We start from the raw sequence: 20,526 nt of genomic DNA on the forward strand, positions 1-20,526 counted from the left end.
GGATAAAGCGATGGCGTTTGAAGCGAAAGATACTGGGTTGGAGTCTCAGAGTGAACATCAACTCTGATATGCAGGTACATTCAGCTGACAAGTCCCAAATAGGACAAAACGCGCGTCCTGGATTCCACTGCTAGCCACTATCCATCTTTGCTTATAACATCTGTTTCTATGTTTGTAGAGAAATAAGTGGAATAAGATGAAGTCTTAGAGCTTACATGTGTTCACCTACTTACTTATTATATACAATTGTTACAATATTCTAACGTATATATATCTATATGTACTACCACATCGAATGATCACAAAGAAACAAATACATTTTATTACTTGATTAATTATGGTTAATTGAAAGAAATATATATTTAAAATTAATGAACATTCTTATTTCAATTAAGTAGATTGTATTGTTTAACTGTTGTTTCTTTTTTTTAAAAAAATTGAACATTTTTACTAGTGTTATTTATTATCATCCATATGTTGTTATGTTTTAATAATACTACTGAATTATTGAAATAAGTATTCTTACCTTACATGGAATAAACATTTCATTTATGATTATATCAATTATTAAAAAAAAACATGAATATTTTCTTTAGTAGAAAAACAAATAAAAGTAACATTTCCTTCTTTCTTTCTTATTATGTAACATATGGAGATATTTACAATTTGGATGGATGTATCTATGCATATATGTATGTGTATATGTATAAGTTAAGTTAAGCTATCTAATTTACTTACTTCTGTATCAAAATTTATCAGAATACTCTGTTTATTAAAATAGAGAAAACAACTTTTAATGCTGATTATGATCATATTCGATAAAAGTATGTTATAGTATTATCAGAAGGGGTTTTGTGGAGATTTAGTATTTTAATAGTTGACTCACCCTTTCAACTATGTTATAGTAGTATATTAAATTTAAAAGTTGTATAAGATGTCAAATTAATGCAAAACCATTAATGAAAACCATGGTCATTTGATCTTCTCAATAAACTATACCAATTATATAAAGATAAAATTACATCATGGTGATTATGATGATGATGATGTGAGAATCAATTTTATGAGTAAATGAAGCCATATAACATTTAACAAAAGTTTTATGACAAATTATAGTCTATTAAAACCGCATAATTTAAACACAAGGATACATAAATTTTTTTTTGGGGGGGGGTAGAGAGGAAGATATATAATTATATGAATCCAAAATGTAAAAATGATCAAACTTGTGATTTACTTCAAAATATATAAGAACTTTCGTCTAAATTAGAGTGAATAGTTTCGTAGTATTTGGGCACCAAGTTGATGTAAGACATTAAATAGGAATAATATATTAGTAAAATTTCAGCGAATGAATTTGAAGTAAATCCCACGTTTCGCCTAGCAATCTGGTCCAAGCTTTTTCAAGGATTTACTTCAAATTCATTCGCTGAGATTTTACAAATATATTCTTCTAACCTCAGAATAGTTTATATGAAATGACACAAAAAAACTGGTACATGGTTAAGCTTCATCTAATGTTTACAACCATGAAACTGTTTCCTGTATATGTTAGGTTCATTTGCTTCAGTTAGAGCTTGTTTTCAACATGTTTATAAAAACAGATTCTAGTTTGTATGTACAATAGTGAGAGAAAAGAGGTTAAGCATTTAGTCTTCAAATATTCAGTTGATTTTGACAACTCAGCTAACCCACATATCGATTTGAAGTTTATTCATCAAATGTTTTCTAAACAAATCAATATTTCTTTGTTTTCAACTTGTTGAAAAATCATAATCTTTGGCCATACATTTTGTGAAGCTTAAATTCTATATAAGAAAGAAATATCTCTTGTGTTTGAATTTGTTTTGTTATCATTATTAACAGAAAGGGGTTTGTGGACATTTTAGTAATTTTATATAGTTGAAATCATGAGGCGATTGAAGCTAGACCTGGAAGCACTGGACGGTCGTTTCGTCCTATTGTGGGACTTCTCAGCAGTGCACATCCACGATCCCGCCTCGCGAGATTCCAACCCAGGACGTATCAGTTTCACGCGCGAACGCTTAACCACTAGACTACTAAGCCGGCATCCAACGGTGTTAGTGTCTAACTTCAACCAATCCACGAAATTGAGCAACCACTCACCAATGTCTTCAGTGAGTTGATATTTCGTGGATGTCCACTGCTAAGGAGTCCCACAATATGACGAAATGGCCGTTCACTGCTTCCAGATTTTCTATGGCGGCCTAACTTCATTTGACTCAAGATTCCAACTACCTAAAATGTTATCATTATTGTTTATTATATTTTCAGTTCATACACTTAAGCAACTGAAAATGCCTATTTTCCTTAAATTATACTTCAGATCCTTTGTTTTTCGTTCTTATTTATTCTCTATGCTATTTCCTTTAATTAACGTAATGCCTTCCCATTTCAATAATCAAAACGAGACAATTATTTTAGCTAGCCTACTCCATTCATATTTTAATCTATTTTTAGTTCAGTAGTTTCTGGATCTTTTTTATACACTCACATCCTGTAGAAGTTACGTAAACCTGTATACACAGGCACCAAATGGCCTAATATTTTACTCTTTATTATTATTAAGTAGTGGAATGGTTGAGGGAAGATATTAACGCCGTTGGTTACCGACTCAATGATCTAGAGGTGAAGCGTTCGTGAGAGACCAAAGGCCTAGGGTTTGAATCTTTCAAGTAGTATCGCGGATGCACACTTCTAAGGAGTCCCATCCTGGAACGAAACGGTCATCCAGTGCTTCCAGGTTTTCAATTGTGAAGCAACATTGGTCGGTTCATGATTTCAATGAAATTCAACAATCTCGACAAACTCAAACTCAAGATAACTGGATTATACTAGACAGAGGTATTTAACCAAAGTATATGCTTAGATGAAAACAATATTAAAATAAATTTACTTGAATTGATCAATTCAATCCTTTGTTGAGCTTTCAACCAAGCTACATCAATTTGTTGATTTGATTGTAATTCTGGATGACTATTTATTAGTAATTCTCGGTTATGATGATTTAAAAGTGTTGGATCTTTTACTGAATAAATAAATGGTACAAATTCATCTTGTTCTTCATTCTGTAACAAGACAGATTGATTTAGATCATGATTATTTGTAATATTATAATGTTTTCGAATAGTACGTTCATTTTTCAAATCATCAGGTGAAATAAGGCGTTTAATAGATGGCTGATCAGGGTGTGTAGATTTTATCAATATGAAATCTGATAAAAAATTTGGTCTAGTTACAGTGACATTTGACTTTTGATCATTTTGCAATCTGTTTGATTCATGAAATTTTACTGATTGTTTTTTAATTAAAACAGGGTTTGTTGAGTCAAGATTAAGTGAATCTAGTTTTTCTAAAGGATAAGAAGAAATATGTTGGTTTGAAAATGCCCAGTTGACATTTCTTTTATCAGGGAATGAAGTAGAAGAAGTTATTGTTGGAGCGTGAGAAATAATGCACGTTGATTTAATTATATCCGTTTCATTTGCTTGAAGTGTTTTTTGTGATGAAGTGGCTGAAAGTAAGACGGTGGTGTCTTCTTGATTCGAATCCCATGGAACAACAGATCTTCCATCGAGAGGATAATTTGTTGAATCTTTGTTTCTTTCATCTAGATCACTAGCTGAAACTGATTGTGCCTTAGATTCTGTCATCTCAGAGGAATTATTTGTTAATATTTTGGTTTCATTGCCAATTTTCATTGCGGAAGAATCTGATAATTTATCTGATTGACAAATTGAACTCTGTTTATTTGGAATGTAAGCTGTGGCGGAATTTTTACATGATGTTCTCAAAGGTGTTTGTACTGATAATGTGTTATTCGTGTCAGGATAGTTTTGATGAGATTTGTTTTCCGATTTCTCCGAAACACTATTGTTCTTTGCCTTTTCAGATACAGTCTACAAGATTAAAAATTAATTAGTAATGCTGAATAGATTGAAAATAATAAATAGGCAGGTCAATCAGTATACAGATGTTTTTAAAAATCAGTTGAATATCAATACTTGAAAAGAGTCTGTCAATCGGCATTGGAAAGTTTTATTTATTTGAATTACCTAGAGGATAGATAATGATAGACGGACACTGTCGGTTTTAAAGTTTGAATTTGTTTTATACAATTTAAAGCAATTAGTCCCTTTTATAAACTTTCGATAGTGTAATAAGAAGACGAAGATTATCAGAACTATGTGATATATTAGCGCTATACATTTCGAACAATCTTATCACTTGTTAAGAATATTTACATATAAAAGTAAAAGGTGAACTATACTGGAAATGGGGAGTAAGAGTAGACAAGGATCATAATAATAATAGTGTGAAAACAATTTGACACCTAATCACTCTGGATAATAAGCATATATTACCAGGGTAGGTTTAAAGAGAGAACAAACTGTTTTTGAATACACAAAGGGGGTTTGAATTTTCTTATGGCTAAGGCTTCAATAAACCTTAGTATACGCCCTTTTACATTTTTATACAACACCACAAAAGCCGAGTTAAGATAAATCTTATGGCCTGTTTCGATTATGTGTTTGGCAATAGAGGATGATGGATGTTTTATACAGTTATTTTGTAAAAAAAAGCGACACTTGAATTGATTTTCCTTGTCATAATTAGAATTATTTTGATCGACGGATGACAGGATGTCACTATTATAAAAGAGACTTAACAGTGAAAAAATATTTTATGTTAAGTATTGTAAGCAAAGATGAATAGTGGCTTGCAGTGAAATCCAGGATGCGCGTTTCGTCCTATTTGGGGCTCGTCAGCTGGATGTACCTGTATCACTCTGGGATTCGATCCCAGTAACTTTCGCTTTAAACGCCATCGCTTGATCCACTCAGCTACTGAGTCCTGATAGCCACTTGCTTGTACAATGGGGTGAAGTTTGAATCCACTTGGTATTGTTTGTTTAAATCTTCCCATTGATGTTTAGGACTCCAACTGGTCAGTCTCTTATTGGCATATGTGCTTACTGTGTGCATTGCCTTGATATAGCCTTATTTCACAAGCATTGTAAGCAAAGATGGATTGTTGTTCCGTTTTTTTGAACATTTGTGTTAGATTTTTAGAAAAAGTTTAAAGTGTTATTTGCATAATAATAATAAAAATAATAACAATGAAATATATACTGAAATTTTTAATTGAATCTAAACGAAAAACTGTCTGAATTGATCTTGTATAATGAGCATGATGTTAAGGTCCCATCCAGTAAATCTTATGCTTTCTATCTTAGGTGAACATTCCTAGGTAAATTTCTACGTGGCTGATTAATCATATTACTTTCTAATGAGCAATGATTTGGTTTATAGGATGAATTATCCTGAATAAATCAACTATTGCTTTAATCGTTTACAGCTTCAATAATAAATTAAATACATTAGATTGCTTTTTATTTACTCTCCTTGATTCCATTAGTCTATTTTGATTCTCTTGTATCTGTGTTTGTGCGTGTATAGGTTTTATTATTCCTATTGAAATGAATTACTGTCGTGGAAAATAAACTAATTAATGATAGATTGTTGGTTGTTGACAAGTACTAGAATTTGGGGTAAAGTAACTACAGTGATGATAGATTTATATTTATTAGTGGGATATTGATTTATTGTGTTACTATTATTTTTATTCGTCTATCTATGTATGGGTGTTTATATGTGAATGAGTGAGTGAGCAAATTAATATGTATGATTGATTGTATTTCAATGTTTCTGATTCCTCTAGTTCTTGGGAGGTAATTTATCAATAAAAGAAATGAATCATCGCCTATTTGTTGACTATACACATGCTAATGAGTTGATCGATTATATAGTACAGTAGCTTAATTATTGAATACTAAAGAAACTAGTGTTTTACCGATGAAATTCAATGTTCAGGCTAATTAATAAAGGACTAGCCCATATCCATTACGATGATGGTTTTTCTTAAAATTAGTTTGTTCACTTCTATGAGATAAGGAGTATAGTTATCAAAACACGATGAAGGGAAGATTTTTTTGTCTGTATGATCAATTATGAGAAAGAATAACGTTCCATCTTTATTTCAGTTTCGTTAACTATAGAAGTAAATAATGATTGCAGGAAACAGTAAAAGGACTTTATCCACAGAAACTGGCTCTGAATTTCATTGGGTTAACTTTTTTACAGGTAACCCTCAGTGAGGCCTCTATACAATTAATTGTTTGACTCTACAATATGTAACTAGATGTGGAAACATTGGAGCAACTCAAATGTATAATAATAGGATAATTGCTGAAAAATAAAGAAACTCTAGTTAGTTGGTTTACTTTATTTTCTGAAATAATAATTCCGAAACAGTAATGACTTACAGTTTTTACATTTACGATCAATTTTTTTGAAGCTAAAGGTTATTTTAAAGTCATTAAGAGGCAATATTTGAACTGGTCCAAGATGTTCAACTATCAATAATTGGTTAGTTATTCAGACTTCAAGTAATTTGAATCAATCACATTTAATCACTACTGACTAGGAAATTGAAACTGTTTAGCTAGAATCAGGCTAAACGAATCATAGGTGAAACTTCGATTGTAGAGATCGGAATTTAGATCAACATTACAGTAGCTTATTTACGGCTGTACGTTACTTTAAAATATTATAATGAAGCAAATGCCTTCTAATGAGTTTAAAAACGAAACTGAGTGCAAAATGTGACATAAAAAACACAACACAAAAGATACAGTAACTTGACCATTTTAATTTTGTGTTTCTTACAACTGATTTAAAAAAACGAAATAACTTTCAGATTATTCATATACTAAACGTTTACTACCTGTATTTCGGTGTCATCAAAGTAGTAGAGTTGCGCTTATCGTCAAAATAATTAAATTTGTTATCAGAATTTGATGGTAGAAAATCACCATACTAACAACTAAACAACTGGTATATTGTTCTTTATTATTTAAGCGAAGTTGGATAGTGGATAGTAATGGAATCCGGAACGTGTTTTTTTATCCTGATTTTAACTTGTCAGATGGATATATTTGCATTTCGGTGTTGATGTTCATTTCGGGAATTCAAACTTATTGCTTTTCACTTGAAGCAGCAGTTAGTTATCTACTTATTTACTGAGTCCGGAAAGTCAGTGTCATGTGAAATGGAGAAGGGTTATTCATTTGTCAAGTTTTAAATCATTTTGCAGAGAATAGCAGCACTAAGATTCAGGTAGATCTGGGTAACGAGTCTCAAATGAGACTAAAAGCGTATTCTGGATTATATTGGTAGCTACAATTCAACTGTGATTAAAAATGTTTGTGAATGGTGACAATATCAAGTCATTTCGCTCAGGATGTCCATATTCCCAAACAGATTGATTAGTTGCAGCTCTCAAAACAAAATTTAAACCCTTATTCGTAAATGATTCCATTTATTACAGATCAGATCATTAAAATGTATTAAAACATTTGTTAACTTTTTTTTCAAATCTTTCTTTAGTGAATATTCATATTAAGTTACATTACACATAAATGAATTATGCAATCGATTTTTATTTCTAATAGTTTCTATAGAAAACAGGATATACATATGTATGGATACTTCTTGATATAAAAGTGATTCATTTATTGTTTTTTATCGATCTATTTTGTAGCTTATTTTTGTCAGTGGACAATACTAAGAATAGATTTATTAAAATTGTCATTAAACTGACAGTCGTTTTTTTAACTTAAGAGAGTGAAACAGGAAAAAAACAGAAAACAAACCATTTACAAAATTTAGAATTCACGTACTTTCGGTAAATCTGTCAGTTCTATTTTATATTGTAATGAAGTAGCTGGATGTCTTGGAGGAACTGATGGTGGACGGGGTGGGGAAGACGGTGGAGGTAAAGGTGGTGTTGGTGGAGATGAGGATAATTTTAAATTTGTTATTGAAGCAACAGACGTACTAATTTGTGTTGAACAGTTTAATTCAGAAATTGAAGATACGTTTAAATTAGTAATGATATTAGAGGATTTATCAGAAATTTTGTCCATAACTAATGAACGAACTTCATCTGGACGACAATGTTCATGATAGTGCGGTGCTTTCAAATCAACATTTGTAGAATTCATTATCGAATCTCGAAGTGGTGTTGGAGGTGGAGGTGGGAACCAAGTATTTGTATCGGTTGGTGAATGAGGTTGGGTAGGGATATTTACAATTTTCTTGGATGGGGACAGATAAGAATTAGTCGATTCTGAGGTTAGATGACTCTATAATCAAGTAAAAATGCACAATTATAATTAAATATCTTAATAACGGTGTTTTAACTTAAATTAGATTACTAATTTATCGTAATTAAACAGTAATAATCGCTACTTTTATAGATCAGCTAACTCTGTGACTAAGAATTGAAATGCTTTTCTCCATGTTAAAATATATGGAATGAAACTATGAATTTTTCACACTAATTCAAATAGATTAAGGACTATATATAGTAAACAAAGGTTGCTACGATAATTAAACAGGCTTATATCTTGTAGGGAAGTAGATAATTCTCTACATCTAAAGTTGTTGGAAAATGTATACTGTTATAGAAATTGATGAATCACATTAAACTGTTTATTTATTTGTTATATACAGATTCGTTTTCTGTTTAGTTGCTTTATTGTATTTTCTACGGTCCTATAGGTATAAGTTAGTATTAGTCTACCTATTACAGTTATCATTTCTAATCTACACAAGAATCAGTTCATAATCATTAGATTAGTAATAATATAGTCAGGAAGTAAAATATGAGAATTATTATCTCAGTTCTATTAGATTTCTTGACAGTTTATAAAGTGTATTCTTTTTTTTTATTTTACTGATTCTGTTAAACTAGACATTCATATATCATTATAGATGTTGATTTGATTATTGAAAGTTATAATTCTCATCAAAATCATTATGATATTTAGTAATTTATTCTGGTGGTCTATTGAGAATGGTTAAATTTTTCAGTTCCCATGAGACAGTAATTTTTTTTAACTTTTATCCCACATATATAGATACATATATATGTTTTCAACATTTTTGTGATTAAGTCTTTGCTATTATTAATCATTTTGACTTGTATGCTTCATATCTAAGGTTAACTGGATGGAATATATTTTCAACATTGAAGTTGCAAGTACATTTACATTAGCTTAAACCATGTATTGAATTTGCCTAGATCATCAATGAAAACTTGAAAACACTGAACAGCCGTTTCATCTTCGAACAGGACATCTCAATAGTATGCATCATTGACTCATCAATTTCAGACAATGGATGAGGGTTACTTAATACTGTAGAATTGATTAATGTTATATATGTACACTATTGAATACCGTCTAGACGGTCTAGACGTTAAGGGTTCCTGAGAAAGGTCGAAGATCATAGATTCGATTTCTGTCAGCATCATAGATACGCACTGCTGGAGACACGTACTAGGTGAAACGGCCTTCAAGTGATTTCAGGTTTTCAATACTGGTTTAGCTAAGATAAGGCTAAGATTCAAACTATGAAAACTCCATAATCTTCACAAATCCTCGTAAGTTAATATTCAAAATAACTAGTCGTGTAGAATGTAAATGTACATTTCGAAATGAACTAAAATATTTAGAGTAGCCCAAATTCTTCATTCAGTCATTCATCAAAAGTAGCTGCAATAAATACTTATTGAAAACTAAAGAGGGAAGTGAATATGTGTTTATATAATATGAGTTTGAAACTCATCATTGATAAGTTTTCTTCATCTTTAAGGGAACTGATGTTCATCATTAGATTTGAATCAGTATCTCACAGTGTCAGTCAGAAATGTTGCCAATGAGCTATTCAATCTGAGGCATCCACTAACTACTTTTTACTAAGCACTTAATTAGTGAACATATATGAGAATCTTTATAAAAGTGAATTGTTTGAAGATCTAATTATTGTCGTAAGATAAATATTTAAAGAAACGTTATTCATCATTAAGTCCGTTGAGGTAAATGTTGCGCGAAAAAAACTTACGCTTTGGTTTGAGATAAGCAAAGTATTGAAACAGTGTTTTTCACTTCATTAATTGATCTAACGACTAAACATAATTACTATACAGGTCATTAATACTGAGTGGAGTAAGTTTCGTATGATTGTAGCTAATATTAAAGACTACTTATATTTTGGGTGACCATACTGACATTCGAAGTAGTTAACCTAGCTAAATGAAATACATTGGTTAACAGTAGATCATATTGTTAGATGTGCCAAATAGCTTAATTATGTTAGATAGTCTTTTCAAGTACAAGATGAATGTAAATAACATTCTACTTAATTACATTTTTCCTTCATATTGTATCGTTGGGGTCATGAGCAATCAGAATTTAATCTGTGAATAATTACATCAAACTATATATATATCAGGCCAGAAATATTTTGAATATTATTAGTTCATATAAAATTGTGGTGAGACTACAATTTGTGGACGACCTTTAAGGGACATTAAAGTGGACTTGAGAATGTTCACCTACTTACTAGTGCTAAATAAGAGTTAAAAACCTGTGTGTAGAAAAAGGATTATAATTTAAAGTTGATGGTTAGGGTTAGGAACTAGATATAAAGTTTTCATAACGAACTGACATCAGCTAAAATCCTAAAACACTCTTTAGCCAAATGGATGGATGAATTTCGCTTCAAAATCCAAGACTTGTTATCCTAAATCTGATTAGTTCATCCATAAATTATAGTCTCGCCACCACAGTAATATTTATCTTAACTCACTTTATTATTACTATCACAAGTGGAAAGTGAATCGTGTAGAAGATTAGTTGGTGTAACTGTCATTATGTCGAAATTTGTTTGAGTACTTTGAGTTGAAACTCTGTGTGTCATAATGTCTTTAGCATTATTGTTCACGTGATTATTTGTATTGGAGGAATTATCAATAAAAGTTGGTGTTGTTGTAACGCTGTTAACAGTACACGTAGTAACTAATGATTGTGGAGAGATTTCTTTTGTTAAATGATTATCATGTTCCATTAATAAATATCTATCAATTAAATTTTCATAAATGACAGATTTATTTGATTTACTGAGATTGGATGGAGAGATTTCATGAACTGCCGCACCATCTGGTGGACATCTTGGTGACATGCATATATGTGGTCGAGAATTTTGTAAGAAATGAGATTTATTGTAATTCTGTTCACTTATTGATGCATTCATAAGATCCAATTTTTGCTTGATTCTACACTCTTTAGATTCTTCACGTAACTGTATTTTGATTGGTTGAGAAGTGGTTAGTGTATCCTGTTTCACTGAAAGTTATAAAGAGAATAACGTTTTACTAAGTTGTGGAAGATTGAAAGTCTTACTAATAATTTCATCTTAAATCTGTCTGAGTTTATTTATCATTGCACATAATGAAGTTTTCCCACTTATCATTTAAGTATAAAGTTGAGTGGAAAATATTAGTTAAGTTATGGCCGTTGTAGAGCCTGACACAAATATGTATTAGCCAAGCTCCCAACATCATATAACCACCCAGATATAAACATCCATTTCTTTTCCATAGTTGCTTATTAGAGTAAATTAACTACTAAAATTTATTTTGAAGACTTTTATTGTACAAAAATTACATATATCATATTTCACCAGATAATAGCACCATGCCTTGTAGCACTCTTTCTGAGTGAAAGAAACACGTTTAAGCTCATGAAGTGACTGTATGACGTCGTTTCTTTCACAAGTGAAATTACATCGAATACGAACTTGTTGGACACGAAGTTTTATGACGCTCATATATCTCGGATGCATGCTTTCAGCTTATCTCTCTAACAAAATTTATATGAATATTGTAAAATAAATGCCCGAATATATAAATTCATGTTGAATAATACTTGAATAATTACCAATTATATATATTGAAATCATGAGTCAATTGAAACTAGACAACCATGGAAACCTGGAAGCACTGGACGGCCGTTTCGTCCTATTGTGTGACTCCTCAGCAGTGCGCATCCATGATCCCGCCTCGCGAGATTCGAAACCAGGATCTATCTGATAATTACTAATTAATTAAGGAAAATCCTATTTTTAAGCATTTTATTATTTCTACTGACTTACTTGTGCATTTTTTATCTTGTAAAGATGAAGAATTGTAATTTGTCAAATTATCGCTGGTATTATTATGACTGATAATTGATTCCTTTACAGGTAAAGTTGATGCTAATGTTATCTTTGTATCAATATTATTGAGTATATTTTGCTTGTCAGAAGGATAAGTTGATAAAGAAGCATTGAAGAGATCAGCTTTTATCCTGTGTGAAATGGATAAAACAAAACAATAAATAAATATAGGCATAAATATGAAAAATCTATGAATAAACTTGGCTTAAATTAGTAGTTTTCTGAACAACTGGCTACTGTTGAAAATACTTGTTTTCTGGAGGCTATCTATCTATTTTTCTTCCATTTCTATACATGTCTTTTATGTGATAATCTGGAGTATATATATATATACCAGTTAAGTAGTTCAATTTTTAGAGATTCATTTATATAGATTTAAAACACTTTAATCTTTGGATTTCACTAATTTAGTAAACAAAAGAAACAAGTTGACATAGATTCCTCTCAAAAAATCATCTGCGGAATTCCTGTTTACTTTTTGTATATTTTCATTTATTGAATTAAGTTTTCAATTCTGTACAAGCACCAACTGATGGTTAATTAAAACGTCGATAAACTGAGATATTAACCGAAAAACTCAATATTACTTCAGAAAATTACCATTTATTTTGATAGAATCCCATGTGGAAATTTTTAGAAAAAACATTTAATGGTGTTATTTTAGCTTATTCAATGATAAGACTGACTTAGATGTCGTAGAAAATAAAACTATGATGATAATAAATATTTGGCGTCACCACGGTGTTTCAAACTTTCTTTGGTTTACTGAGAGACTTGGATATTATAGGTTTAATCCGTTTAGAGATTGTGTCTGTGATCAGTCATTCCTTCATGATTTTCGGTGACTGTCTAGCTAGGGTCGACCTGTGATCTATCTGTAAAAGAATGCTCTTTTTGAACTGATTTATTTATCGAATTTGATGTTAAAAGTAACGGAATGAATATTGCTGAACTTATGTTTGCATGTTCCTTCATAATTGTTACTGCTCAATAAGAAGTAAACACTGTCTTAGGAAGAGTGACATTTCAAACTTGATTTAATTTTTGCTTCATTTGAAGTGACCAGAGACTGAGAATACAGAACTCGATATACTGCTAATTTCGAACTATACATAAGATGTACCATGTTCATCTTTTTGACTAATGTCGAAAATTGTAAAAATTGAGTTAAGATTCCTTACTAAATGGCGATAATTATCCATGTCAAGTAAACGATTTGATAACTACTATATATAAATAATAAATAACTAGACTATATGAATTCAGTTAATAATTGGTCATTATTTGTTGTATATTTATTTTTCGTTACAACGGTTACACTGAAAACGGAATAAATCAACTTACCCTGAGCTGTCTATATTTCAAAAATGAGAAAGTGTTTAAATTTCACATCAGAAGCTTATTTTTTGTATCTATCATAGTTTAGACATTTAAGTTAACAGAAAGACAAGCAACAATCTAACAAATGAGATCATGAAAACAGGCAGAGGAATACTTAAACAAGATTAGAATTGAATAATCGATCTTTATTACTTTTCTTCCTCATATTATTAGGATTATCATTGAGCTTGTTGTTAGACAAAAAAAAGGGGTGGATTGTTATTTTTCTTGGCATGAAGTATAAAACGAGATAGAAACTGATTAGTGAATATTTTGTAATTTGAGTAAAAAAATTCACAATTCGATTTCTATATGGTTTATTACTAGACAGAAATATGTATTTTGAATAGATTTCTCTATAAGCATGTCTCTATATGATTTAAACCTAATTTTTCTTCCCTATCAGTCAGTCAGTCTTAAATCGGTCACATTAGTAAATATGTCTCAAAACATAAAATTTTACGGAATATTTTAGGGAATATTGAATCATATATATATATATATATATATATATATATATATATATATATATATATATATATTAGAACTGTAATTTATCTCCTGATTAGTATGACAACTAAGAATAAATTAACCCTGAAAAATTTTCTTAATAGTTTGATTAAACAAATAAACCCTTCTCTTTTTAATTTTATAACTGTACGTTTGTATAAAATTCGTTCATAGGAGATAGGAATTCATGCATTCGAGATGAGTAATGCCAACTGATTATAGAGATATATATTTTTATTAGATATAGGTATAAGTCACATCTAAACTAATAAATATTTTAATGACATTCCATATTCCTTTTGTATAAGAAGATTTGCATTTATGATATAGGGAAGTATATATATGATATTTAAATAATTTATTAGTGATACAAATAAGAATAATACAGTAAAGATAGATAGTTTTACAGTTTTATTCAAGTAATAAATAAATAAGCAATTCAGTAAAATAATGAATGTTATTTACTTGAAATTGGTCATTTTAAATATCGGAAGAAATCACTTCAAAGACTTAAATGGTTAGCCTTCATCTACTGCTGATCAAATAACATTTGAGGAAAGCTTACATAGAATTTCGATACTATTGCTTTTACTTAAAGTCAGTCAGCTACAAGGTAGGACCAGGCACATATATGTATCGGTCCAAGTTGCCATACCTCTCTAGCACAACAAGACAAACACCGAATTCATAGAAGTAGTTAATTTAGTGGTGGTGACATATAAAAAAAGGTTCTATATAAGGATATATTATAGGAAGAAAGAAAGATATGAAGCAATTTTAATCTCATAGCTGAAGGGAAGAAAGAGAGTGTATACACCTACACCATTTTGATCGATCCTGAGTCATGTCACACAGAGTCACCAACCATTGGTTACAATAGTCACGCGGACCCCAACCAAGTAGTCTGCATCTACCAACATGGCTCAGAATAGAAGTTATTGACTTCAAGCACTGATTCTACGTTTTGGTATGACCGCTCCTAACTTTCTCCCAACCATCCCGATAACTAGTCAGCATTGTGCGTCATGGTAATCGATGGTTGGGAATGCATAATATGTGGCCCAACCATCTCAATTGATGAAGATTCACAGCCTCATCAACTTATTTACCATCATTCCCTAATACCCTGCATCTAACCTCACTATTACTTACCCGGTGATCCCAGCAGTTGCGAACAATACTTTTAAGGCATCTGTGGTCAAATATTAGTAACTTACGAGTGCCATCCAAATGCCCTAGTACTGCCGAGAGGGGGGAGAGTCCGCTCTCCCTCTCGAAATGCTCTCACATGGCCGCGCGTATATAGCCTCTGCCATAGAAGTCCTACTCACTGCCTTCTCGTGGCACCGGTGTTGTTTACGAAATTGAGATAACGAAAAGCGAATGTCCGGCGCTTAAACCGGGTTGGTGGACACGGAGCGTCCATCTAAGGGAGTTGGAAAACCCTGATTCCACATGGGCCCCAGTATCCTGAGGGAACAAATGGCGTATGACTCAATCGTTGACCACCGGCTACCATGGGACTGCATCTCCTCACGATGCTCCACTGCCTTGTGGATCAGACCTTTAGGTCAAAGGCTCAGGGTGTGGCCCCCTAAGAAAGCCACCTGCTTTAGTTTGGGCACCTGGGCAGTATCACAGCCTCCACACAAATCAAATGATATTTGTTTGGCGCATATATATCTGGTGCCCTTTGTACCAATGTGTTTAAATAAATTAATAATGGCCATGTTTCACAGCCGTAATGTAGAACAGAGAGAACTGCTGCGCGGTATACTCGTCCCTTAATTAATAGACGGATATCTCATCTTCGCCATAGGTGACGTAAGGTGGTAAAAGCCAAACGAGCTTTTTAAATCCGTGCAGAGATTTCGTCAGCCACCAACCCATTAGGGCTGATCAGACTTCCAAGATAAGTGAAGTTGTCGACGCGTTCGACTACTTCACTCCTTATTCTTAGTTCAGATGTTGACGCAGGCCAGTCCTGGAGTAAAAATCTACATTTAAAGGGGGAGAAACGCATTTTACGATTAACTGTTGTCTGCTGTTAAAAAAGCACAGTTTGTTACTTCAAAAGCTTTGGTTTTAGTGCAAATCTATCCAAGATATTGTATACAAAATTATGTGAATATCATTGTTATGACAATTAGGTTTACACAGGTTTTTATCATAATTATTTGATTTGGTAGAAATAATATATTTGTAAAATTTCAGCGAATGAATTTGAAGTAAATCCAACGTCTCGCCTAGCAATCTGGTCCAAGCCTTCTCAAGGAAATATAATCAAACATCAAAATTATCGAATATAAATAGGTACATGGTTATGTTATCTTAACACATCGTTTCACATCAAAAGTCTCTTACACACTAATACATATACCTAGTTTAAACATTTTTAACGTTGATTGGATGACCTTTTCAGTGTACAATGAACCGAAGAACCATGTATCTATTTATATTCGATAATTTTGATGTTTGATTATATTTCCTTGAGAAGGCTTGGACCAGATTGCTAGGCGAGACGTTGGATTTACTTCAAATTCATTCGCTGAGATTTTACAAATATATTATTCCTATTTAATGTCCTACATCAACTCGGTGCCTAAATAATGTGAAACTATTCGCTCTAATTTAGACGAAAGTTCTTACATATTTGATTTGGTGTTTTAAGCTTTACTGATGAAGGTTACATTTTCGATCATAAGAGCTGAAGAATTGATAAATGTTTCAGAGTCTCATTATTAATATTTCATTAGATAGACTAAGAAGATAAGGAACTTTATTTCTTATACAGTAGGCTCGAGTCATACGCCAAGTGGATGTAAGTTATTTTCTTGTTTGTTTGAACTTTAATCGTTACTAAATTTGGACTGCTAGTGAATGTGTCATTTAGTTGAAAAAATAACGCATGAATTATTTTGAAAAAGATGGTTGACAGATATTAAGAACTGATAGAGGTTAAACAATAAGACCGTTAAATAATGTCTCAGTGATTTATAAATTAAGGACCTGAGTTCCATCTTTGATGACAATCATGGACACCTCTTTATTGTGGAATCCAATACTGGAACGAAACAGTTGTCTAGTGCTTACTGCTTTCCAGTGGCTATTTGACTAAGATTAGTTCATGATGTTAACTATAAATCACATGACTCAAGTGCCATTTTAGAATATGTAGCAAGAGGACGTGTATTCCGGTAATACGTTGTTGTGAATAGACTTATTTGAGTGGAAACTTTCTATATGAATAATTTATAACACACTGTTTCAAATAATTCATCAATATAAATAAGTGACTATCTAATTAGCCTACACGCATGCATTTTATGAATTAACAGTACCATTAAATTCCATGGAGTTAATGAATTTCAAATGAATGTTAAAATAATTTACTACTCTGATAGTATGACGTTCAAATATATGAATAATCTTTAAAATCAAAAATATCTGAACACAAAAATACCCTTCATAAATTATTTTACATGTGGAAATAATTAAAATTCTTTTATACGTACGCTCCCTAATGAACTAACAGGATTTTCCTATAGCTGTCAAGACATTATAAAAATCTTCTCTATAGTTCTATAAAGGGAAAATACTTTCATATTCATACACAAACACTGAAGACAATAGTGAACGGTGGCGCAACTTTGTCGATTGGTTGAAGTTAGACACTAACACCGTTGTATGCCGGCTCGCTGGTCTATAGGCTAAGCATTCGCGCGCGAGATTCAAGGTCCTGGTTTTGAACCCCGTGGGCGGGATCGTGGATGCGCACTGCTGAAGGGATCCCATATTACTGTTGAATGGCCGTCCAGTGCTTCCAGATTTTCCATGGTGGTCTAGCTTTAATTGACTCATGAATTCAAATATCTAATTTTTTTATTCAATGTGTTCGTTATTAATCGTACAATAACGTACTACCCAATAAAACTTAAAATAATATTTCATTTTCCAATTAACCATTTAAAAAGACTAATAAATTCATTTCAAGAAAAAACTAATTAACTTATATAGTCAATGAAATTTTTAATATTCGGATTAATTTTGTTAGGTCCCCAAAATATACAAATGATGTAATTTTATTTAGATATTTCTTTGAACAGCAAAATTAATTATGAATGAAGCGAGAAAGAAAAAAAGAATGGACATAATGTCGGTAACTCAGTTTCAATATATGAATAAATATATTTGCTAAGATGTTATATGAAGAGATTTGATTAGTTTGAAGATAATCCTCTTTCATATAAACTGGGATCAACTAAAAATTGAAGGAAAGTATTTCTTTCTGTTATGGTTGAAGATCACATTATCTTAAAAGCCAACTGAAATAAAAAAGGAAAACTAATTAGTGCACTTAAGTTAAATAGTTCATAAGTATCGTGTTCATTGTGAGATGTGAAAATCCTGAATTGTATTGTGATAATTACTAACACCAAACAAGTGGGAAATAAATACTTAATATTCATGGATTCTTTTAAGCTTCTTTAACTAGTGTCAGTTTTTTTGTATTATTATTTAAAATTACATAATGCTAAACGATGATTTTCGTTGAAGAAAGGTAATGAGATAATGAGTAAAACTTTTTCTTAAGCTACCCTTATTTCTAAATAAGTATTAAGAAAAAGGAAGGTAATGTGCATTTAAAAAGAATAAATCCAAATGATAGACTGATGATTGATGAGAGGAGAGAGGATAAAAATCTAAACATTTATGCGGAGTTTAGACCTGCTAACTTTTATGATATGTATGTACATATAAATTTACATATACACCAGTATTCTATATAATTATCATTATTGCAATGTATATTTATCTAAAGGAAAGTAAGAATGGTACAGATTGGGTAGTAAACTATAACTAAGCTAAATGTGTACATATGAGTCAGTTACATGTGAATAATGTTTGTTAGTCTGTTTTATAAAACCTCGTCATCTATCCATCAATTATTTTGGAAAATGACACACATATTAATGTATTGTCATAAGATAGAATCTTATATCTATATACATCATTTTATTTACCAAAATTATTCACTAATTCTTCTTATGCTAATAAATGGCTAGAACATTAGGATTTTAGTTGTTATTTTATACTTTCTATTTATAGTCTCTATCTTCAAGATTAAGCATAATCTTGTTGTTAACTGCGTTCTGAATATGTGAATATAAGATGTCTTGGAGTTATCTCGTATTATATACATGTATATTTATATATCTGTCAAGATATGTAACATCACAAATGTCAAAATTATTCCAGAACAATACTTAAGATATATATGCAAAGATATATTTATATTTAGAAATGAACATGAAATAAAAAGCATTTATCTTTTAGCAAATGAATTGAGTAACTGTATGAACAAAAATGGTATTATAACTTTAAATGTTTAACCCCTGACTAACATTTTCCCAATTCATAAGATGTAATTGAGTTTGTATCATGACAGAATAAACTGTTTTCTTTAACAAAACTTTAGTTGAAGTTAGACATTAACACCGTTGGATGCCGGCTCAGTGGTCTATCGGTTAAGCGCTCTGGCGCAAGACTGTTAGGTCCTGGGTTCGAATTTCGCGATACGGAATCGTGGATGCGCACTGCTGAGGAGTCCCAAAATAATACGAAACGGCCATCCAGTGCTTCCAAGTTTTCCATGGTGATCTAGCTTCGACTGATTCATGATCTCAACTGTATAAAAGATTACTAAAATCTCCACAAAACCCCCTACTGAATACTTTAGTTGTGTAAAAACTAGGTCTTGTGTTTATTTGTTGCGTGTAACTGATATATGATTTAAACTAATAATGAAGCATCAGTTGATAGTTCAAATGTAACAATCAAATTCTTATGATATTAACACTGAGAAATCATTATATACGGGTGTGATAAAGAAATTAGGGAGTATAAAATTATGTGATGATTTTGAAATAATCATTTTCGGAGCTGGGTTTTAATAACTTAAAACAATTTCTTAGATAATTGCTGATTTCTTGTTATTACAGTTATTACCTAGTTTCAAAGTATTTGGGTAGATAATAAATTTGTACTATATACGGTTACGAATATAATAACTTGATATTAAATATGATATTATATTCTCCTTTCTTCTAAATAATGAGGTTAAATTTATTTGACATTGAAAGGTGATTAATATCGCTGTGAATTTCACTGGCACATATTTACGAAATTCTACCTACCATATTTTCAAATGTTATAATTCTTTTCAATAATTTCGTCAACTTCTTCCAAATCGGCTTTTATGTGAAATGAGTTAATTGTTCACAAAATGTCTACCTCAACAAAAAACCTTCCATATCGTTTTGTGATACTGTATTTATGCCATCTATACCACTGATCTTAGAGAAAACGTCTATTGAAGCATGCAGTAGTTGTATATACCTTGTAAATTAGACATATGAGTTTTGGATATCATAAATGTGAATTGTGTTAAATCACGAAGATCTGAAGTATATTAGGCGAGGGGGGGAGGAGG

General features: G+C 31.3%; 1 protein-coding gene and 1 non-coding gene across 2 annotated transcripts in view; both read right to left on the reverse strand.

Moving 5' to 3' along the window:
- The window catches only part of Smp_181080 (hypothetical protein), a gene marked incomplete at its 5' end in the record, with an annotated part of 23,004 nt that extends 10,238 nt beyond the window's left edge, over window positions 1-12,766 (reverse strand). Inside the window, 5 exons of the mRNA XM_018795808.1 lie at window positions 2,918-3,920; window positions 7,763-8,227; window positions 10,794-11,272; window positions 12,081-12,274; window positions 12,744-12,766. Of these exons, the coding sequence (XP_018650084.1) occupies window positions 2,918-3,920; window positions 7,763-8,227; window positions 10,794-11,272; window positions 12,081-12,274; window positions 12,744-12,766 (2,164 nt within the window). The remainder of the gene's footprint in view (window positions 1-2,917; window positions 3,921-7,762; window positions 8,228-10,793; window positions 11,273-12,080; window positions 12,275-12,743) is intronic.
- On the reverse strand, window positions 4,802-4,874 carry Smp_tRNA_01190_Pseudo_TTA.1.1. The gene has a single exon. It is a non-coding gene (tRNA).
- Window positions 12,767-20,526: the final 7,760 nt, after the last annotated feature.

This window comes from Schistosoma mansoni, chromosome 2 (genome assembly GCF_000237925.1).
Source record: "Schistosoma mansoni strain Puerto Rico chromosome 2, complete genome".
Taxonomy (NCBI): domain Eukaryota; kingdom Metazoa; phylum Platyhelminthes; class Trematoda; order Strigeidida; family Schistosomatidae; genus Schistosoma; species Schistosoma mansoni.